Below are 19,399 nucleotides of genomic sequence, written 5' to 3'. Positions count from 1 at the left end.
GTTCAAATTTAAAAGTTTAATATTTTTTAGTTTGAACTTTAAGATTGTTTAGCTCGTAAAGTTTAAAAATTTTCAAAATTTAATATAAATTAATTAAAATGATATCATTTTCATATCAAATTGAGTTCAAAACTCGATTTGAACTTGAACTGAGTTTGACTCTTCTCAAATAAACTAAATTCAAATACATAAAAAATAAGTTCGATAAATTTTAACTTAGTTTTACCAAAACAAACTGAACTCGAGTTTAAATGAGTTTGAACATAGTTTGGCTAAGCTCCACCCCTAAAATTAAACTCTTGATTTAAAAAATTTATAAAAGAGAGTGGGTCTTTTTATATTATGAAGGCGAGGATGTTTTTGAAGAGAGGTTAAGATATATAAATTGGTATATAATTTTTTTGACCAAGACTTTTCATGCATATGTCAAACCACTTTAAAGTTTTCATTTTTGTTCTTTATTACTTGCACATTATTATATGTCTAATTTTGCACACATCTCATTGGTAGATATTTACCATCAACATCATGTAAAGCACAAGGCTATCCATCATATGTGGCTATTCTGGATTTGAGTTGAGTCGCATCCAAACAATGACTAGCTTAACTCAATTTGAATTCAGAATGACTAGTTTGAGATAAATTTTGACTTATTTAAATCACTACAGAGAAGAATATAAAAGGCAAAGAATTGTTATCAAGAAGAACTTTGTGTGATAACATTGGAGCGATGAGAGGGTTTGAGCGAAACTAAGTTCAAACAAAAATTTGTTTAGCTCAAACAGACATCAATTTGAGCTTGAATAGTTAGGATGAAATCTTTCCGTAACACTATGATGTATGTCATACTTGATTGAAGTAGTTGCTAAAGTATTCCAAATTTACATTATTGTTATTATATTTTTTTGTAAAAATGAATTCTATCTAAGTTATACCGTTATAAAAAGATGGAACTAATCACATCAAACCAGTTAAACCTCAAGTGTGATTAAGAGAAAATTTGAACTCATGTCCTTTTTGCATAAAACCACTTCATTATCAGTTAAACAATTCTTTGGAGGCTTATTTACATCGTTATCATCTTCGTAATACATTTTTGTGTTTGTTATTGTTTAGATTATCTCTTCATAATTTTCAGTTCAACTAACATAACGTTCTATCAAAATCAAAGGATCAAAAGGATAGTATTTAAAATAAGCATCCTTGATGATATCTAAGGGACTCATGTAATTTCCTCTTATCAGTTTATTCAAATGTTTAAAGTAAGTTTGATTTAGATAATATTTTATTATAAAATAAAGATAGATTATTTATCATAAAAATTCGTAGAATAAATAATTGTTGTATTTAATTATACGTAATAAAAAATACTAAAATAATATTTTATAGGTGTAATTATTCTAAAATAACTTTTGTATTACTTATAATATTAATTAAAAATAAGAATATTTATGTTTTAAAAAATAAATATAAAATTATAACAAAATCAAAATTACTTTAATAATCTTTTAGGGGGAATTTGGTTGAGGGAATTAAAAATTACTTAGTCGATCTATCTTTTATTACTTATATTACTTTATTTGGTTTATAAATAATAAAAGATTCCAGTAATTTTCTATTACTAATGATGATATGTCATTTAATATAATGGGTAATCTAATTACCACCTCCACTTTAGGTTTTAAAAGATTACTAAAGTAATTTTAATTTTATTATAACTATATCTTTATTTACTAATTTTTTTAGGATAAAAATAATCTCATTTTCAATTAATATAACAAATAACATAAAAAATATTTTAGAATAATTATACTCAAGGGAATTTAAGTAAAATAATATACTAGTATTCTTTTATTACCTCAACCAAACACAATAATTATTTATACCAACCAAATTTTATCAAATATAGTAATAATTTATACTCAGTAATCTTCAAGGTAATATTTTAATTTTGATAATTAAATATTCCCCAAACCAAATACCCCCTCAACGTAATCAACATTAGTAATAAAATATTATAAAATCTTTTATTACTTGACAAACCAAATAATAAAAAAAGATTATCGAAATAATTTTTAAATGAAGAATACTACATAGACACACTTTTGAATACACAACTAATGTGTTATTATATAATTAAATATTTTTTATTATTTATTCATAATTACTCAATCACATAACAACATATTAAATATATATTCAATTATATACTTAAAAATTTGTATATAACCCCAAATGTGTGATGTCAAGGGTTAGAACTTAAATCTAACTTTTTTCAATTCGTTACGGTTGGTTTGACCCTATAAAAGAAGTTTGACTCGGGAGGGATTTAACCAAACACTTCATTAGTACTTTTTTCATGATGCAAAGCTTACACGTCATGAGCAATGAAAAGAGAAAATAGAGGAATTGGTGATCAAGTTGAGATAACATTTCCTGTTCAAAGAAGGCTAAAGGATTTAGTCCCACCAAAAATGTTTTGTTTTCCCAAGTTTTTATCCCTTTACTTTGAAAACCTCATTTACTCATTCATGAGTAGTTAAAGTTAATAAAATTCTAACCTTTTAAAATTTATCTCATTCCCCCATAAACCCTAAAATTTACTATTTTATCCCTAAATCAAGTTTTAAAAAATAACATTTACCCCCTAGGGGTTTAGTTTTTAAACTCTGACGGCTTCTCCCTCCGACGATCTCTCCTCTTTCATATGAACCTCCAATCGGCATCGATTGAAGTCAGGGAGACAGAGTTTCATTGAAAAAACAAAGACAAATATCTCATCTTCCCGACAAAGCTCTTAGTCTTTCTGACTTCAATCAATGCCAACCGAAGGTTTAAGTGAAAGGAGGGAGATCACAGAGAGAGAGGTCGCCGCCAACGATGACATTAAAGATGGTGTTAGAGTTTGAAAACTAAATCTAGGAGAGAAACACTATTTTTTAAAACTTAGTTTAAGGAGAAAATGATTAATTTTTGGGTTTGGGAAGAATAAAATTTAAATTTATTTTTGATATTATATATAAAAAAATAACCTTACTCTTAAAACTAATATAAATATATAAAATTTTCAAAATTATAAGATAAAAATTTGGAAAAATAACCTTCTTTGGGATGGGAATAAATCGTTCGGCCTTCCAGGAAACTCTGTTTCTTAAGAAGGGACAAAGGTTCTTAACTCCAAACCCAACAAGGACCAGCACACTTGGAAAAGACAAAGTCAATGAAAGTCAAGGACAGAGGTTTTTAATGCGTGACTGTGAAAGCAGCAGATGCCCACGGACGAATCAAATCGGCATCGGCCTGATGCGACGCCCGAAGCTTCGTCGTCTCCCAACTCACGCTAAACAACACAAACACTTTTACCTGTAAACCATTTCGATTCCAGCACGCAATACGGCTTGTTTGATTGTGATGTGAAAATTTCGTCACTTTTTTAAAGCTGTTTTTGTATATTTCTGCAACCTCCCAGGGCTGGGCTACCAAACAAAATAGCACCGACACAACAGGCCAACCCACCATGTAATGTGAAAGCAACACCTCGGCTTTGCCGTGGCTGCGGCTATACCCCCCGTGACACGCACTCTTTGCGTGAACTCATGGGACTCTCAAAGTGTTGAGATTTCTGTCACCATCAGATGTACGAAGTTTAGAGCCATCCGAGATACCACAGCGAGAGGTAAATGAAAATAGGAAAAAATACAGCTCACAAAATTTTTAAAATATATATATTTATAACAAAATAATCTATTAATTATAATGTTCTTTCGAAATTAAATCAATTATATTAAATAAGATAAATTTTAGATTCAATGATCAATCCAATAACTATTAATTAGATAAATTAAAATTTTAATTTTGATATATAATTAAAAGTAAAGTTGTTAAAAAAAAATCTAATAACTGAACTAAACTAATTTTCAAATTGAAAAAGAGGCTATTTGAAAAATTAGTTTAGTTATCAGTTCAAGAACATAGAAAAACTAGTTTTTTGATTCAGTAACTACTTTTCAAATTTTTAAAACTGGTTAACCAAATCGAATCAAATTTAAAAAATTTGATAAAAAATTAATATAATATTGATGCTCTTTTTGAAAAAAAATTGAAAAAATATTAAAAATAATTATTTGAAATTCGGTTCAAAATCAGTTAACCAAAAGTTCAATTAAGTTAATTAATATTTTTTATTCATCGAAAAATAAGTTAATCTTTAAAGCGGCTCAATTTCCTTTTATGATTTTCTCCAAAACAAAAATTTGATTCGATTTGAAAAATTATTAAATTGGTTCAATTAACTGGTTTTCAGCATTGTTAGCCAAATAAGATATTTTCTTCTTTTTCTTTTGTCATTCAAACCATTTATTAGAGGTGAGAACTTTTAATATTATTCAACCATCCGGTTAAAGACTTATATACACCATATTAATTGAGTTAATAATTTGTACAAATAAATCTTACTAATTTATTCATATAATTTGAAGTGACAACATGTGATTAAGACAAAATAATCTAGTACCTATATTTATGAAGACAAAATAATCTAATGGAAACATTCTTTATTAAAAAATATTATGTGGAAAAAATATATGTTTTTAAAACTAAGTCAAATAAATATAATATTATTTTATTTTATTTTAATATTTTTGATTGAAAGATATTTATATTTTTATAATTAACTAATTTTTTAAACCGTAATAATTGATAAATAAATGTTTAAATTTTTTAAAATTAATAAATATGATTTTACTAATAGATTAGATCCTTAGTGAGAATTTTTTTATAGCGAAAAATTTTATCTAAATTGGATTTTTATCTTTGGATCGAACCAATCACACCCTTTTTCAAAATTAATGAATATGGCTAAATCTTGAGTAAGAATAATAAGTTTTTTTTTGGTAACGAAGAACACTACTGGTATCAGATCATCATCTTTGAGTTTGAACCAATCATACTGAATAGAACACTGAACCAAAGAACCATACCTGAATCAGATCGCTACCTTCAAGGTGAACCAACCACGAGTAGGACATTGATTTACATAAGTTAAAAGTTAAATTTTGATGCGTTTTTAAAAGAGACTTTAACCCATGTTCTCTTAAATATGAAACCTTTTTTTCGTCACTTAATCTATTTTGGAAGGTAATAAATAGGTCTTTTGCCTGGACTAAAACATAATTACGACATGATTTCCATCTGATAGGAAATAATCGGATTTGTTGACGGGAGAGAGAATAGAAAAAGACTGCCAGGCCTATAATTCAGCTCTTCTTTGAAACAGACTCATCTTCTCAGTAAGCACAATCCAATTACTGCATTTCTGGAATCATTTTATTTTTCATTTCAATACTTTTTGTTCATCTTTCTCCAAACAATCTCTCCTTTTTCAGCTGTTGTGGAGTCTACACTTTCTTTACAAGGAGCCTCATTCCATGCTGTGGCATCAACAGCATTTTATACACAGGAGAATGGCGATAATTCGGAGAGATGGAGAAGGAGAAGTTTGCCACAAAAATGGAGAGTAATATTTTCAGTTCCATCAATGCAAACGTTTGCCCCACGCACAATCGACTTCCATAGCCAAAGGGCATGTAAACTTGTGGCCATTTGCAGGCTTTAGATATCCCTCCTGCAAATCTATCCGGCTTAAACTCATTGGAATCAGCACCCCAGTTCTCAGGATCCCGATGCAGCGCAGGCACCAAGCTCCATATGTTTACTCCCTTTGGCACTGTCAAATTTCCCAATTTTATATCCGCAAACACTTCTCTTGCCGCCACCACAGACGGCCCATACAGCCGCAGGCTCTCTTGAATCACCATGGTCAGCTGCATGCATGAAATAACACTTAGAACACATTTAGGGATACATCCGATTCAGTTTGGTGCAGTTTGAAAGTTTTTTCAAATCAAACCTGAAAAAAAAAAAATTTTAAACCAAACCAAATCAAACTGAAAAAATATAGTTTTAACATGTTAAAATCATTTAATTCTAAATATATATTTTTTTATAAAATTAATTAAATTATACTTTTCTAGAGCAAAACATAAACATATAAAATAAATATAAAACATATATACTATATACATGCAAAGAAAATGACAATAAATAGAAAAAAAAAATTTATACACCTAATTAATTATTAAAAAATTTGATCAAATATAGTTATATATATGAAAAATGCAGTTTACAGTTTAATTTGGTTTGAAAATTGTTCAAACCGCACCCTAAACTGAAAATTGTTTTTTAAAAATTTATCAATCCAAACCAAGTCATTTTATAAACTAAACTATAATTTTTAAATGATTCGATCCGATTTTATAGTTTAAACTGGATTATGCACCCTTACCCTCATTGCAGGCTATCATAAATAACAGATAAATTCAGATTGATGAGATTAAGAAGATGTGATACCGTTTTCAATTGGCGAAGTTGATCTAAATCTATTGAAGCCGGAGTTTGATGAAGACTTTTTTTATCACCCCATATGTGAAAAATCTCAGTTCGAACATGTTCTTGCCATTCAGGATAGAGAGCAAGAAGCATCAAGGTCCAGGAGGCAGCAAGAGCAGTAGATTCATAGCCAGCAAAGTAGATGTTTTTGCAGTTGTCCACTATAAATCGATGTGTATTATGTTTGCTTTGCTGCAATTCAGCATCAGTAGCAGCACTCTCAAGTATCATGTCCAGTAAGTCTTTTCCATATTTACCAGTGTCCTTTTGGCTCTCTTCTTGACGTTCTTTGATCACCTTCAATATCAACTCCTCTACCTCTTTCTTCAACTTTGATATTTCTCTGTTACTCTTTGTTGGAAGGAATCTGAACCACCATTGAAAACATTAGATATATTTATAAATGAATAATTATGAGAATCTTTGTAGTATATTTAAAGCTGTTCATATAGCTATATATACTTTAAGTTTGGAAGTCCAAAGATTATACTGGGTTTGGACATGGCTTCTTGCATGACCCTTAACTTGCTGAAAATATTTTTCCCTTGAGAGTAAGAGCTTCCAAAACAAGCTTTGGAGATGATATCTGCAGAAAGACATCTTAAATCTTGGTCAACCATCAAGTCTGCAACTCCTCCCTGGCTTTCAATTAGTCGAGTCTCCCATGTTTTCACCATTGCCATGGCACATTCCTCCATGAGACCAATCATCCCCTAAAACAGAAGTCTTTGATGAAATTAATTCATCAAAATTATCTGTTAAAATCTGGGATGTAGTTCATATATTAATTACCTTAACTTTGTGGAGGAAGAACTCAGGAGCAATAAGTCTTCTCTGAAGGGCCCATTCATGTCCATTAGCCTTAATGATGCCATTGCCCAACAAGGGCTCCAGTGCTTTGGATGTATATGAAGGTTTACCTAAATCCAAGGACTTGTTTAGCTTCAGTTCCTTTATTAACTCTGGCTGGCTCAAATACAGGTGCTGCTGGTTTCCCGTTGAGAACATGTATACTGGCCCTGTCAATCCAAAGGGGAAATTGGTACAAAAAATGGCTTATTAGATAAACTCAAAAGTAGCTAACACTCATACGATGAAGAAGCATTTAACATTGTATAGCACCGCAGACATACACACATCAGAATCATCCCTGTACTTGCCCTGCATGCATACTTAAGCAGTGTTGGTTGTACCAAACAAAGCCATTTGAGAAATTCATAGTTCACATCAACTCCGTTCATCACAACAACATTACTTTAACTTCGAAATTTGTAAACATAAAACAGTTTAATTATATATATATATATATATATATATATATATATATATATATATATATGATGCAAAAAATGCCACAGCTCATGAGGTGTGTTTTAAGGGTAAAGTGGTGAGCTAATGAATACTAATCACAGTTTTAAGTGGTTGTCATATGCAGATCGAGTCAACTGTGGGAACGATTTCAAATGTCCTCCCTGAATTTTGAAAATCTTACATCAAATAAGAGTTAAAAGTCTTAAGTCAATATAAACTCATTATTTCCTTTTCTTTCATGAGATATCTTTTAAGGATAAAGTCGTGAAACCGAAAATCAAAATGGAGTCTATCCCTACAGTCGTTGTATCAGATAAGTTAAAAGTTTAATCTTAAATCTGAACCCATACCCTTTTATACATAAAACCCCTCAATTGTCACTCAAACTAGAGAAGTGCAAGTCCTCTCAACTTTAAGTGACCGGATGTCTGTGGATCGAAACAATATCTATAAAACAGTGGACTTCCCAAGCCTCACACTCATAATGACGAAGATGCATAAAAGATATATTTGATTATCAATATCTGAAACTAACTCAATTAAATTGTCTTGAATACTTTTGGGCAATGTTTTTAAAATCAGACTGGTAATTAAATCGGTTGTTTCACTGGTTCACGATTCGATTAGTTCAACTGGTTTAACTTATTATCAAATTATAATAAATAAATTTTGTTTAGAAATTTGTAAAAAAATAAAATCAATCAAAATAACTACACATATGAAGATTAAAACATATCATTTTTAAGGAGTAACCGTTATCCATTTGATTTCGATAAAACAATTAAAATTATAAAAGTCTTAATCTCATAATACAGAAAAAAATAATTCTGTAAATTATTCTCTATAGAAGACATTTCAATGGATGTGAGATTTTTTTTTCTTTTTTATTTTATTATTGAATTTATTTTTTCTTATAAACCTTTTGAAATTTATCAAATCTAATAAAAAATAATCAAATTACCTAAAAATAATTAAAATTTCAAAAAAATTCAAATTTTTGATCAAATCTGGGCAAATCTGGTCAAAATCAGGTTTGACCGAGTCAAATAAAAAACTAGTTTTTTGTATTAACCGGACTAGACTTGGAATCAATTCTTGGTTCAATCGGTTAAACCGATCGGTCCAGTCCAATTTTAAAATCATTATTCTTTGGGTTTGATTAGATGTAATAAAACATTATGAGTAATGAGGTGTCAAAAGGTCTTGCTTTGACTGTCCTTTTTTCATGTATCCGGTCTGCTATAAAGTCATAAATATAACAAATATTGATGAACGCAGCAATAATCATGGATTGATTGATCTTATAGTGCCTTTGCAGAGCTAACTAGCATGAGCAGGACCATAGATGAATCCACAACACATAGAACAATAAATTAAAAATGGGATTGTACTGTATTGTATTGTATTCTTACCGTAGTCGAATGTCCATCTCCGGAGATGAGGAAAAATGGCACGAACCCAGTGATCGTGGGAGAGTTCTTGAACATTTTTAGCATGTTCTCGAGCTTCTGACTCCATGATTTGTATTTCTTTAACATTTCCATACAAGAAGGCCGGCGTTGGACCTCCAATCCCTTGCTTTGCCAGCGTAGAGCGAATCCTTATGGGGTTCTTCCACACCATTTCATACACTTGTTTCAGTCTGCACAGTAGCAGCCCAGTCACCACCACCACCACCAGAGACCAACATATCATCGTCACCATCGCCATCTTCTCCAGAAATCTCTTATCTCTTCAAAACGTCCAAGCTCCTTCTTGGTTGAGTCAAATGGGTTGAGAGTTGAGACCGGAGAGTCAAATTTGAGTCTCCCTGTGCTTGCAGAGCAGAGAGTATTATTAATTTATAGGGGAGATGTTGATAAAAAAGAGAAGGCAGGGTTGTTAGTAAAGGAGATACTTAATAAAGTGTCTTTATTTATGACAGCGAGGTAATTGATTAAACTTCCATTTTGGGGTCTAAGCAGTTAGAGACCAAAATCAATTTTTTATGGCCGAAGAACTGTTTCCCACCCAAGTTTGATTTCAATCTCAAAATTATATTTACAACAGATACAAAATTTAAATATTTACCCATAAATTAATTGTCATCAAAATTTTTAGTTAGAGACAGGGAAAAAATAGTTATCTTACCCCTAAACCTTAAAAACTTAAAATTTGTATCATTTCCCTTCTCAAGTTTTAAAAACTAATAATTCATCTCATTTTCAAAGTTTAAAAAGTTTAGATTTCACCCATAAGGTTTGTTTCCCATCTCCAGCCACAACCATTTCGGTCGACAACCAGCGCTTTCTACCCATCTTCCATATTCGACCATAAAGGACAACGAAAGGATGATGAATAGTCATCTTTCGTCGTCTGGAAGACATAGTCTGAATGATGAGACGAAGGATGACAAAGTGTCACCCTTCTTCGTTTCTTCCCGATCTAGACAACAAAGGGTCATCCTTCATTAAAGAAGGTTGTTGCTTCTTCCTGATCACCGATCTAATTTCCTAAGCCACTAGAGTTGAAACCTAGAAAGGAAAAACAAGTGAACTTTTCAAAATTTAATCATGCAGTGGGAATTGTTAGCTTTCTAAACTAAGGGGGCAAATGATATAATTTTTTAAGGTTTAGGGTTTAGGGGTAAAATGATTTTACCCATATCTCTAATTAAAAATTGGCCAAAGGACTATTTCCCACCCAAGGTATGTTTTTTCTGCAAATTTCTACCCTTTAACTTTGGAAAACCTATTTACCTACCTATAGACTGTTAAAAAAAACATTAGGTTGCAGATTCAAGGGCAAAATCATCATTTTATCTGTAATATTAAAAATAAACTTACATTTAATCCCCCAAACCCTAAAAACTAACACTTTCCCCCCAACCCAAGTTTTTAAAAACTGCATTTTTCCCCCTAGGGTTTCCAAACTTTGAATTAAATTTTTCGGCAATGATCGACGATCTCCAGGCGATGTCTCTTCCTCCCCAGCATCTCCTCTTTCTGACTGTGTGTCGTCCGACGATCCTAGGCGTCGCGCCATCTTTGTCGAGATGAAACTGATTCGTCTTCATCTCGATGAAGACACGTCATCTTCGTCAACGACAACGCCTAGGAGCGTCGGACAATGCATGGTCAAAAAGGGAGAGTAAGTGTTTGTCGATCGTCAATCGTCATCAAAAAATTTGGATCTGAAGTTTGGAAACCTTAGGGGGAAAATGCAGTTTTTAAAAACTTGGGTTAGGGGGAAAGTGTTAGTTTTTCCGGTTTGAGGGGGAAAATGATATGACCAATAGACTTAGTTAAGTTTAACGGCCCATAGGTGGGTAAATAGTATTTTCAAAGTTAATGGGGGGAACTTTGAGAATTCAGCATAATTTGGGTGGGCAATAGTCCTTTGGCCTAAAAATTTTAACAGTAGTTAGCTCATGGGTAGATATTTGAGTTTTTCATTTGTTGTAGGTGTGCTTTTCAGATTGGATTAAAACTTGGGTGAGAAATTGTCCTTTTCCTTTTTTTAATTTGCCAAAAGACTTTTTCTCACCCAAGGTTTGTTGCATACCCAAACTAGTATACGTTAAATATTGAAAATCTAAACTTCTACTTATGGTATGTTAAAACTACCAGAATTAGTTAATTTTAGAGGTAAAATCGTTATTTAATTATTAATATTAAAAAAAATAAAAATTTATTTCATTTTCCCCCTAAACCCAAAAATACTATACTTTCCCCTTATTAATAATTTGGAAAGTAATCTTTTTTCCCCTTGCTAGGTTTAAAATTTTTCGATGACCTTCTATCTCTAGTAGACTACCTTATCTTCCCGAGACTAATGCAATCCATCTTCGGTTGCCTTCTCTTCCTTTTTTTAGTTGTCTCTAACTCGTCTTCGTCTGGATAAAAACGAAGCATCTTTGTTGATGTCGATAAAGGTGTCATCTTTGTTTGGATCTAGACAAAGATGTTGTCTTTGTCTGGACTTGGACAAAGACGTCGTCTTTGTCTAGATTTGGACAAAGACGAAGAAACATTGTCAACGTACGAGGATTCGTCTTCATCTTCTTTCTTTGTAGATAGATTGTGTTTGTCGTCGCAAAAAGATTAGGTACATAATGCTAGAAAATGTTAAACCTAATAGGGGGAAAAGTTTACTTTTCAAAATTATTAGTGGAGAAATTATTATTTTTTAAAACTAGAAAGAAAAACATGATAAAATTTAATTTTTCTTAATATTTCAGGTCAAATAACAACTTTACTCTTATTACTAAGTGATTTTGTTAGTTTTAATAGCTCACATGTGGAAGTTTAAATTTTCAATAATTATTAAGTGATGTAATAAATCTTGGGAGGGAACAAGTCTTTTGACCCTTTTTATTAAGGATTCTTTTACCCAATTGTTTGTAGAAGTTAGTATAAAATATATATTTTTTTATTTTAGAGTTTTTTTTTATGTTTATTATGATGTTAATGATTTATTTTATAGTTATAATTTGTTAATTTTTTATAATTAATGTTATGTTTTCAAGTGAAAATTGATATATTATTAATAAAAACGTGACATAGGGTTAGTAAAACGATAGAGTATTAGAAGTTTTAAAGTGAAGATTTGAGTTCGAACCTCTATTATACTTATGAAACCTTGATTTATTTGGTACAGTATTTATAGGTCTAATTACTATACCTCAAATTTATCTATTTAATAAATACGAACCAGATTTCTTGCTATTAAAAATAATAATAATAAAGTAACATAGGAAGGTTGATGATATATATTTCTTTGGTAGAATGCGAGAGATTTGACATTCAAATGGATAAATCACGTCCGTGGATGTGATTTGGGCGAAATGGGTCAAATGCAATTTTTTCGCTCTTTCTTAGGTGTGTCAAATGAGTTGAGAGATTTAAGGGCCCTTAAAAAATAAAACTATGTATAATTATTTTAAATACATAAATATTTATATACGTTTATTCTATATATAAAGTTGGCAATTGTTCACCTAATTTTAATGAAACAATTAGATGAAAAAAATGTCCTCACCTCATGATACATAAAATTAAAAAAAACATAATTCTATAACTTATTGTTTATATAAGACATTTCAATGGATATGAGATATCTTTTTCTTCATTTTATTTTTAAACTTATGTTTTTCTTATAAACCTTTAGAAATTCATCAAGTCTAATCTAAAATAATCAAATTACTTAAAAATAATTAAATTATCTAAAAATACCCAAAATTTTGGTCAAACTTGGTTCTATTAGTTTTTACTAGTTCCTCCGATTCACTAGTTTTGATCAGGTTTGACCGAATTAACCAATAAACCACTTTTTAATGTTAACTGGATCAGACTTGAAGTTAGTTACCAATTGAACCGACTAGCCTAGTCTAGTTTTCAAAACAATGCAAATAAGTCTTAACTTGATATATTTGAAGTAAAAGAAAAAATAAACAATCATATTATCTAATCACATATTATCGCTTCAGTTTGTATAAATAAGTAATAAGATTTGTTTATATTCATAGGTTTATTCTTGGCCAAATGATCTCTTACAGTGAGCAATGGCGGCTTGAATGGAGGTATTCTCAATTTGATATCCTTGTTGAATGGATATTGCTTTTGTCGCACTTGGAGAGTTCTTTGTTTTGCTATCTTTACTACTAAGCCTTGAACTCACTGCCTCTAAAACTCCTCTCATCGCATCCAAATTCATATCAAATGGCTTCTTCAAACTTTGACTCGTTCTGTTCATCATCTTCTTCTGTCCACTGCTACTTGTAGTATTACCATGATGAGAAGAATAAATGAACTGGTATGGCTTCATGAAAGACGCTAATATTGCTCGAATATTCATAGATCGACACTTGATCAAAAATTTCATCAGGACTCCACCGTCATTTGTCGTTTCTTTCCTATACGTTTTGAATATCGATCACATTTTTTTTTTTATGAGGGTAAGTATAAGTATAAACACTGCACAAAACCAAGTCAGGAGGACATCCTAAGCTCGTCCTCAGGAATGGAGGATGGCACAAGCTCGAGAACACAAGAAATCAACCCAAAGACATGTCCAATAATTTCATTAGTATCGATTCAGACAAAATCCAAATTCTCTAGCGCTAACTCACAAAACAACAATTATTGGTAAGAAATTTTTTTAATATGATTTAATATTAATTATAATTTTGATTTAATTTAATTAAAATTGATTAATTAAATAGTTTAATATGATCATAAAAATAGTCTAATACATTTCATGAATTATAATACAAGTAGATGATATAGGGTAAACTTAGACTTTTGATTGGGTACAACAATAGCTAGGTTTCATTTCCAAAAACCTAAACAACAGTTTGACATCAGGTTAATGGTGAACTTTAAAAACTTTAATCAAGTATTTATTCAATATTTTATAGATCAAATAACAATTTCTCACCCAAGGTTTTATGAAACGATAAATTTTTACGTTTTAAGTTTCAAAAAGTCAAATTCTCACATGTTATCCATTTTTATTAGTGAATTTGTTAAATTCTTAGAAATTATTGTTTTATCTTTTTTATTAAAATTACAAACTGTCATTAACATTTAATATAAATGTCACATTATCAGTATATATGTGCCTAATTAAAATTTATCACTTAGACTTAAACATGATGACAAGTCGTGCCAGACCATGTTGGGTCAACCTCAACATGACTTGTCGTGTTGGTGGGTCGGTTTGTACCAAGGCCCATTACAGTGTAAGCCCTTCTAGCCCACCAGATTAAGAGAGCCCATGGCACAACCCAAGACATTTGAGTCATGCTATGTCAGGCTCTTAAAGAGTTGACCCCCATTCTTTTACAGATTACCCAACAATTTATAATTTTTAATTATTTTTAATTTGTTAATAATTTTTTGCAACCCTGACATGACCCATTACAATAATAGGTTATGCTCTCATGGGCTGTGTCAAAATAAGGGGGCCTAAGCAATGCCACTGACTAGTGCGACCCCTTGATATGTCTACTTAGACTCCTAAAAAATATTAACCCTAATAAACTTTAAAATATTACATTTTGGTTAGTTTTTTGAAATATAACTATCATTGTTGAAACTATTGAATAACATATTCAATTTTTCAAAATTTTAAAAATACCCTTAAACTTTTTTTTCAAATTTCCAAAACCCTTTAAAATTTTCATTGATTCTCCCTAATATATTTAAAAATTGTCATTTGCCTCCTAAAAGTTTTAAAGGGAAAATAAAAAAATAAGGAAGAAGAAAATAAAAAATAAAGTGAAAAGACATTTATATAAAATGATTTTTTTATCCTTTTACTTAACGGAGGCTACTAATATAAATTAATGACAAGTACAACTTAATTTTTGAAATTTAAAAGGGGAACTAACTGTTTCAGCAAACCTAGGGTGGGTAATAAGTCTTTTGGCCTATTTTATAACATGCTGGGAGATATTGCAAATAGTTTGTCAAATCAATAATATGATACGTACATCTTTTTTATATATAGATAATATATTATTTTATAATTAAATATTTTAAATTAAAAATAAAATAATAAATAATTTTTTAATAATATATTATTAATATATCTAAATTATATCTAAAAAACAAGTTCAAATTCTATCAGATATGCAACCACCGTATTTTAAGGAAAAAAAATTTGGACAGGGACAGTTATGTGAATTACCTGTTCTTACTGACCATCTCCGTTGAAGCTTCCCGATTTGACAGCAATGAATTCAATAGCCTCCTTTTGATAGTCTTTTGAGCTTTGACATTTGGTTCTGTCGTCCTCCGTCGCGTGTCCGCCGAAGAAAGGCTCAAACTAGAGGCGGATGTTGCCGATGACGACGCCGACAAAGAAGCCGTCACGGCGTCTGATAAGTCAGTGCCGATACAGTCCACAGTATCAGCACAAGCCAAACCGCAGTTGGGTAGCTGAAGAAAAGGATCCGAAGAAGAAGATGAAAACGATATAAAAAACTCCGACTGATTAGACCCATCATCAGGATTATGTCCATTAACAGGTCTTTCAAGAGCTATCTCGATGTACTGGTCATCGCTATCGTCGTCCTCCTCATCACAGGAGCCAGCAGTGGCGGGGCTAAATTCTTGACCGCCGAAAGAGAAACTGGCTTCCAGTTCCCGGTCTCGATCCATAATAGAAGGAAGAAGGTTGAGACAAAAAATGGATATTTTGTGATATTGTTCTCCCCAAAACAAAATTAAAAAGAAAAAACTAATTATATATATTTAATATCTTTGTTAAGAAATATTAAAAATTTGGTTTTTACGCAGAAACAATTAATCCATTGACCAAAATTTCAAAACAAGAAGTTTGACTCAGAGAAGTTCAAAGTTCAAAGGAGGACTCATACCTGGACCCGTCACCCATATCATGTGTAGTCAAAGAGATAAGTTGTGGATACGTATTTATTTTAAATATATAAATATATATATATTTATATGTTATTATATAATTAAATATTATTTTATTTTTAATTTAAAATTATTTAATCATATAATTATACATATAAATAGAGATGATAACGGGGAGAGGATCTCAATCCCCGTCCCCATAGAGGATATCAATTCTTGTCCATGCTACAGAGACAAAAATGATTTCTTCTCTCCTCCTTACAAAGAAACTTCCTCTCCCCATCCCTGCTGGAAAAAATCTCCTCCCCATACCTATACAAAAAATATTTTATTTATACATTTTAAATATAATATAAATATATTAAATAGTAAAATTAAGCAAAATTAAAATTAACCTATTATTTCAAATATCATAAATATAATATATTAACTATTTTAATATGCACAACAAAAACCTAAATAAATTTAAAAAACATAAATAATTTAAAACTATAAAAATATATTAGTATTTTAAATAAATATATTAATATAAAAGGACGAGAAGAAGACACATGTATCCCCATCCCCGGCTCGTCCCCGATTGCAGAGATTTTTTTCATCCTCATCCTCGTCTCTTTTCCCGTTTCTATCAGGGAATCTCCTCCCCGTTAGAGTCGGGGATGGTCAGAACTCCTAAAGTCGGACTCAAATTGTTATTCCTATATATAAGTGTGTATATATTTATATATCTAAAATACATATACAAAGTTTGATGGGCATCTATATTCAAGTTTTTTCAATTGTTTTGAGACAATAATTCCAGTCAAACAACTAGTAGATTAGAATCACATGGTCGCTATCCCTGAATCAAGGGATTCAATTTATTTTTATGCCGTTTGAACATGCAATTAATAATAATAATAGTCCTGGGTGATGGTGATACAAATTAAATCATTGACTTAGAGGATGAATTTGAACCACTTGATGTTAATTCAATCAATGGGCTAAGATGCAGGTTGAGCAGGTAGATTGACAAATTAGATTGGAAATGCCAGCATACCATAATTAAAATTTTAAAGGCCAATAGACTATTTCCCACCCAAAGTTTGATGTAAACTCAACTTTTCAATCATTAATTATAAAAAAACTAAGTACTCACAAATTTGTTAAATTTTATTGTTGTTATCAAGGGTAAAATTGTTATTTATCAAAATATTTAAAAGTTAAAAATTTATCACATTCCTCTCTAGGTTTAAAATCTAATAAATTTTCTCTCAGCCAAGGTTTAAAAAGATGATTGAAAAGTGTGAGATACCTCCAAAAAGATTATAGGGTCTGAGGGCCTCTTGTTGCCCAATTTATGATAGAATGGGAGTCATCTGAATTGTAGGAGAGATATCTGGTTTTATTTTATGTAATTCGTGTGCTTTCCCATTTTTCTCTTGGTAATAATTTATATTTATACGATTCAAGTAAAGGATTATAATGTTATTAATTACAAATTCAAAATTAAAATTTAAACATTAACATTCTAAACAGTTACAATACAAAGATGAGATTACGATCAAAACTCATTAGGTAGAAGTTATTGTTTTGTGTTGTGGGCAAATAATAAATATGGAGTGGGTGTCAACTGGCGAAATGTGTTCTCGTGCCGAGAGTTGTCACTTTTCAAAGGTTTAGACTTAAGGATACAGGGTCATGAACTGTAAATTGCCATTGCTCTGTCCATTGAGCCTTGTACAATTTTAGTACCATAACCCTCCTTTTGGCCTCCTTCCTTGCTGCTCTATCTGCTAAGTTCAGATTAATTGTGTCTTAAAATTTCCAAGTTAGCAGGGTTTTATAGCGACTTTTCTAGGGAAGTGATTAACTATAGAAGTAACAATCCACACCTCAAGCTGTAGATTAACGTTTCTCGTTGAGAAAAAATAATGTACCTTAAGAAGTTAATTTTTAGTATATATTTGAAATGTACTGATAAGATTATAAACGACTCTCTTCATCCTATACATATAAGGAGAGGGAGAAAATGGAAAATTAAATTAAATATCTAAAATATACTCAAAAAGGCAAAAATACCAATCTTAATCAACACAAAACAAAAATACAAAAATACCCTTATATAAACAAATAAAACAAACGACTGATTTCCTTGAATTCACTGTTTAAATTCGGAGAAATCACACACCTCTCACATAACTTCCATGAGGTGCATGAGATTGGCTTTTCTCTAGGGGTTTTTCCAGTTTTCAAGCACTTAAAATGACAAAAGAAGTTAGTACATCATCTCTTATCATATTTTAATTATTTTGGTGTTGAGATTTTATCGATTAGATAAAGATGTTAGGTGTTCAGTTAAGGTTTTTGGTTTTGAACATTTGATTTTTTGGGTCGATTTTTGTTTGTTTTGGATGAATTGATTGACGGCTATTATGTTAAAGTATAGATTTGTTTTTTTGTTGAAATGGTAGTCGAAAATTATAGATCTCAAGGTCTGGTGCTCCACCTCAAGGAATCCCAAGGAGAATAATCTTCCTTCTAGGTGGAGAGGGGCTTGGGATAATCTCAGGGGAGGGGGGAATTTTTTTTTATAATAAGCAGTAATATGTTGGTGAAGATGTCCTATACCACCCGAACTTCCACTTATTAAACATGAACCGCAGTGTTTGCACACTGTTTGATGAATTATTTTTCCTCCAATCGTTTTCTGTATTTGATCAAAGTGATTTTACATCATAGACTTTTGTTTCCTTTTTATCTTTGTCGAATATGTGGTTATCCCATTTTCACTAGTTGGTATTTCACCTGTCACAGCATAGACTTTAAAATTTTTTAATTTTTTTAAATTAAGTGAAGTGAACAATTCCCAGGTTGGGTTGAGCCATCCTACAAGCCTAATGCCTAGGCCCAAGGTCCAACCTTGAAAGCACGTGGGCCTAGCACTCATCTATTGTAGTATCATATCAGGCCTTTTTCGTGCTTTGAGGCAACCTGACCCATTTGTCATGTCTAGATAAAATACTGGTGAAAAATTTATATATCATAAAATATATCGATTTAATACAATATAGTGAACTTATCATACAATACAATAAGTCTTATTGATACGGATCAATAAATTTAAAAAAATAATAACAATATAATAGGGATGTATATAAAAAATTTTAATTTTTTAGAGTGTTTGTGATATTTTTTAAAATGATAACTGTGAATTATAATTTTTTAATATTTTATTATTTAAAAGGTGTATCATATAATACAACACAATACGCGATACATAATATAAAAATTTAAAT

General features: G+C 30.7%; 2 protein-coding genes across 2 annotated transcripts; both read right to left on the bottom strand.

Moving 5' to 3' along the window:
• Nucleotides 1–5,291: 5,291 nt before the first annotated feature.
• On the bottom strand, nt 5,292–9,610 carry LOC123201596 (cytochrome P450 714A1-like). Its single transcript, XM_044617171.1, has 5 exons — nt 9,171–9,610; nt 7,240–7,466; nt 6,910–7,160; nt 6,409–6,814; nt 5,292–5,822 (listed from the first exon to the last, which is right to left on the bottom strand). Exons 1-5 carry the CDS (start codon nt 9,466–9,468, stop codon nt 5,397–5,399), a joined length of 1,608 nt encoding a protein of 535 aa, XP_044473106.1. The 5' UTR covers nt 9,469–9,610; the 3' UTR covers nt 5,292–5,396.
• A 3,593-nt stretch (nt 9,611–13,203) lies between these two features.
• Nucleotides 13,204–15,968, bottom strand: LOC123202300. Its single transcript, XM_044618156.1, has 2 exons — nt 15,430–15,968; nt 13,204–13,651 (listed from the first exon to the last, which is right to left on the bottom strand). The coding sequence occupies exons 1-2, from the start codon at nt 15,900–15,902 to the stop codon at nt 13,267–13,269; spliced, it is 858 nt and encodes a 285-aa protein (XP_044474091.1). The 5' UTR covers nt 15,903–15,968; the 3' UTR covers nt 13,204–13,266.
• Between the last annotated feature and the right edge of the window lie 3,431 nt (nt 15,969–19,399).

Source organism: Mangifera indica, chromosome 18 (assembly GCF_011075055.1).
Source record: "Mangifera indica cultivar Alphonso chromosome 18, CATAS_Mindica_2.1, whole genome shotgun sequence".
NCBI lineage: Eukaryota > Viridiplantae > Streptophyta > Magnoliopsida > Sapindales > Anacardiaceae > Mangifera > Mangifera indica.
Note: the sequence above shows the minus strand (reverse complement) of the source record. Positions and strands in the feature narration are given on the sequence as shown.

Bases quoted from the DNA above. Each gene is read 5' to 3' on its own strand.
- LOC123202300 (XM_044618156.1), bottom strand. From the start codon at position 15,902: ATGGATCGAGACCGGGAACTGGAAGCCAGTTTCTCTTTCGGCGGTCAA. The intron at 13,652-15,429 runs GTAATTCACATA...CAAAACGTATAG, and splicing joins GAGATGGTCAGTAAGAACAG to GAAAGAAACGACAAATGACG.
- LOC123201596 (XM_044617171.1), bottom strand. From the start codon at position 9,468: ATGGCGATGGTGACGATGATATGTTGGTCTCTGGTGGTGGTGGTGGTG. The intron at 7,161-7,239 runs GTAATTAATATA...CTTCTGTTTTAG, and splicing joins TCTTCCTCCACAAAGTTAAG to GGGATGATTGGTCTCATGGA. The intron at 6,815-6,909 runs GTATATATAGCT...ATGGTGGTTCAG, and splicing joins TTTGGACTTCCAAACTTAAA to ATTCCTTCCAACAAAGAGTA.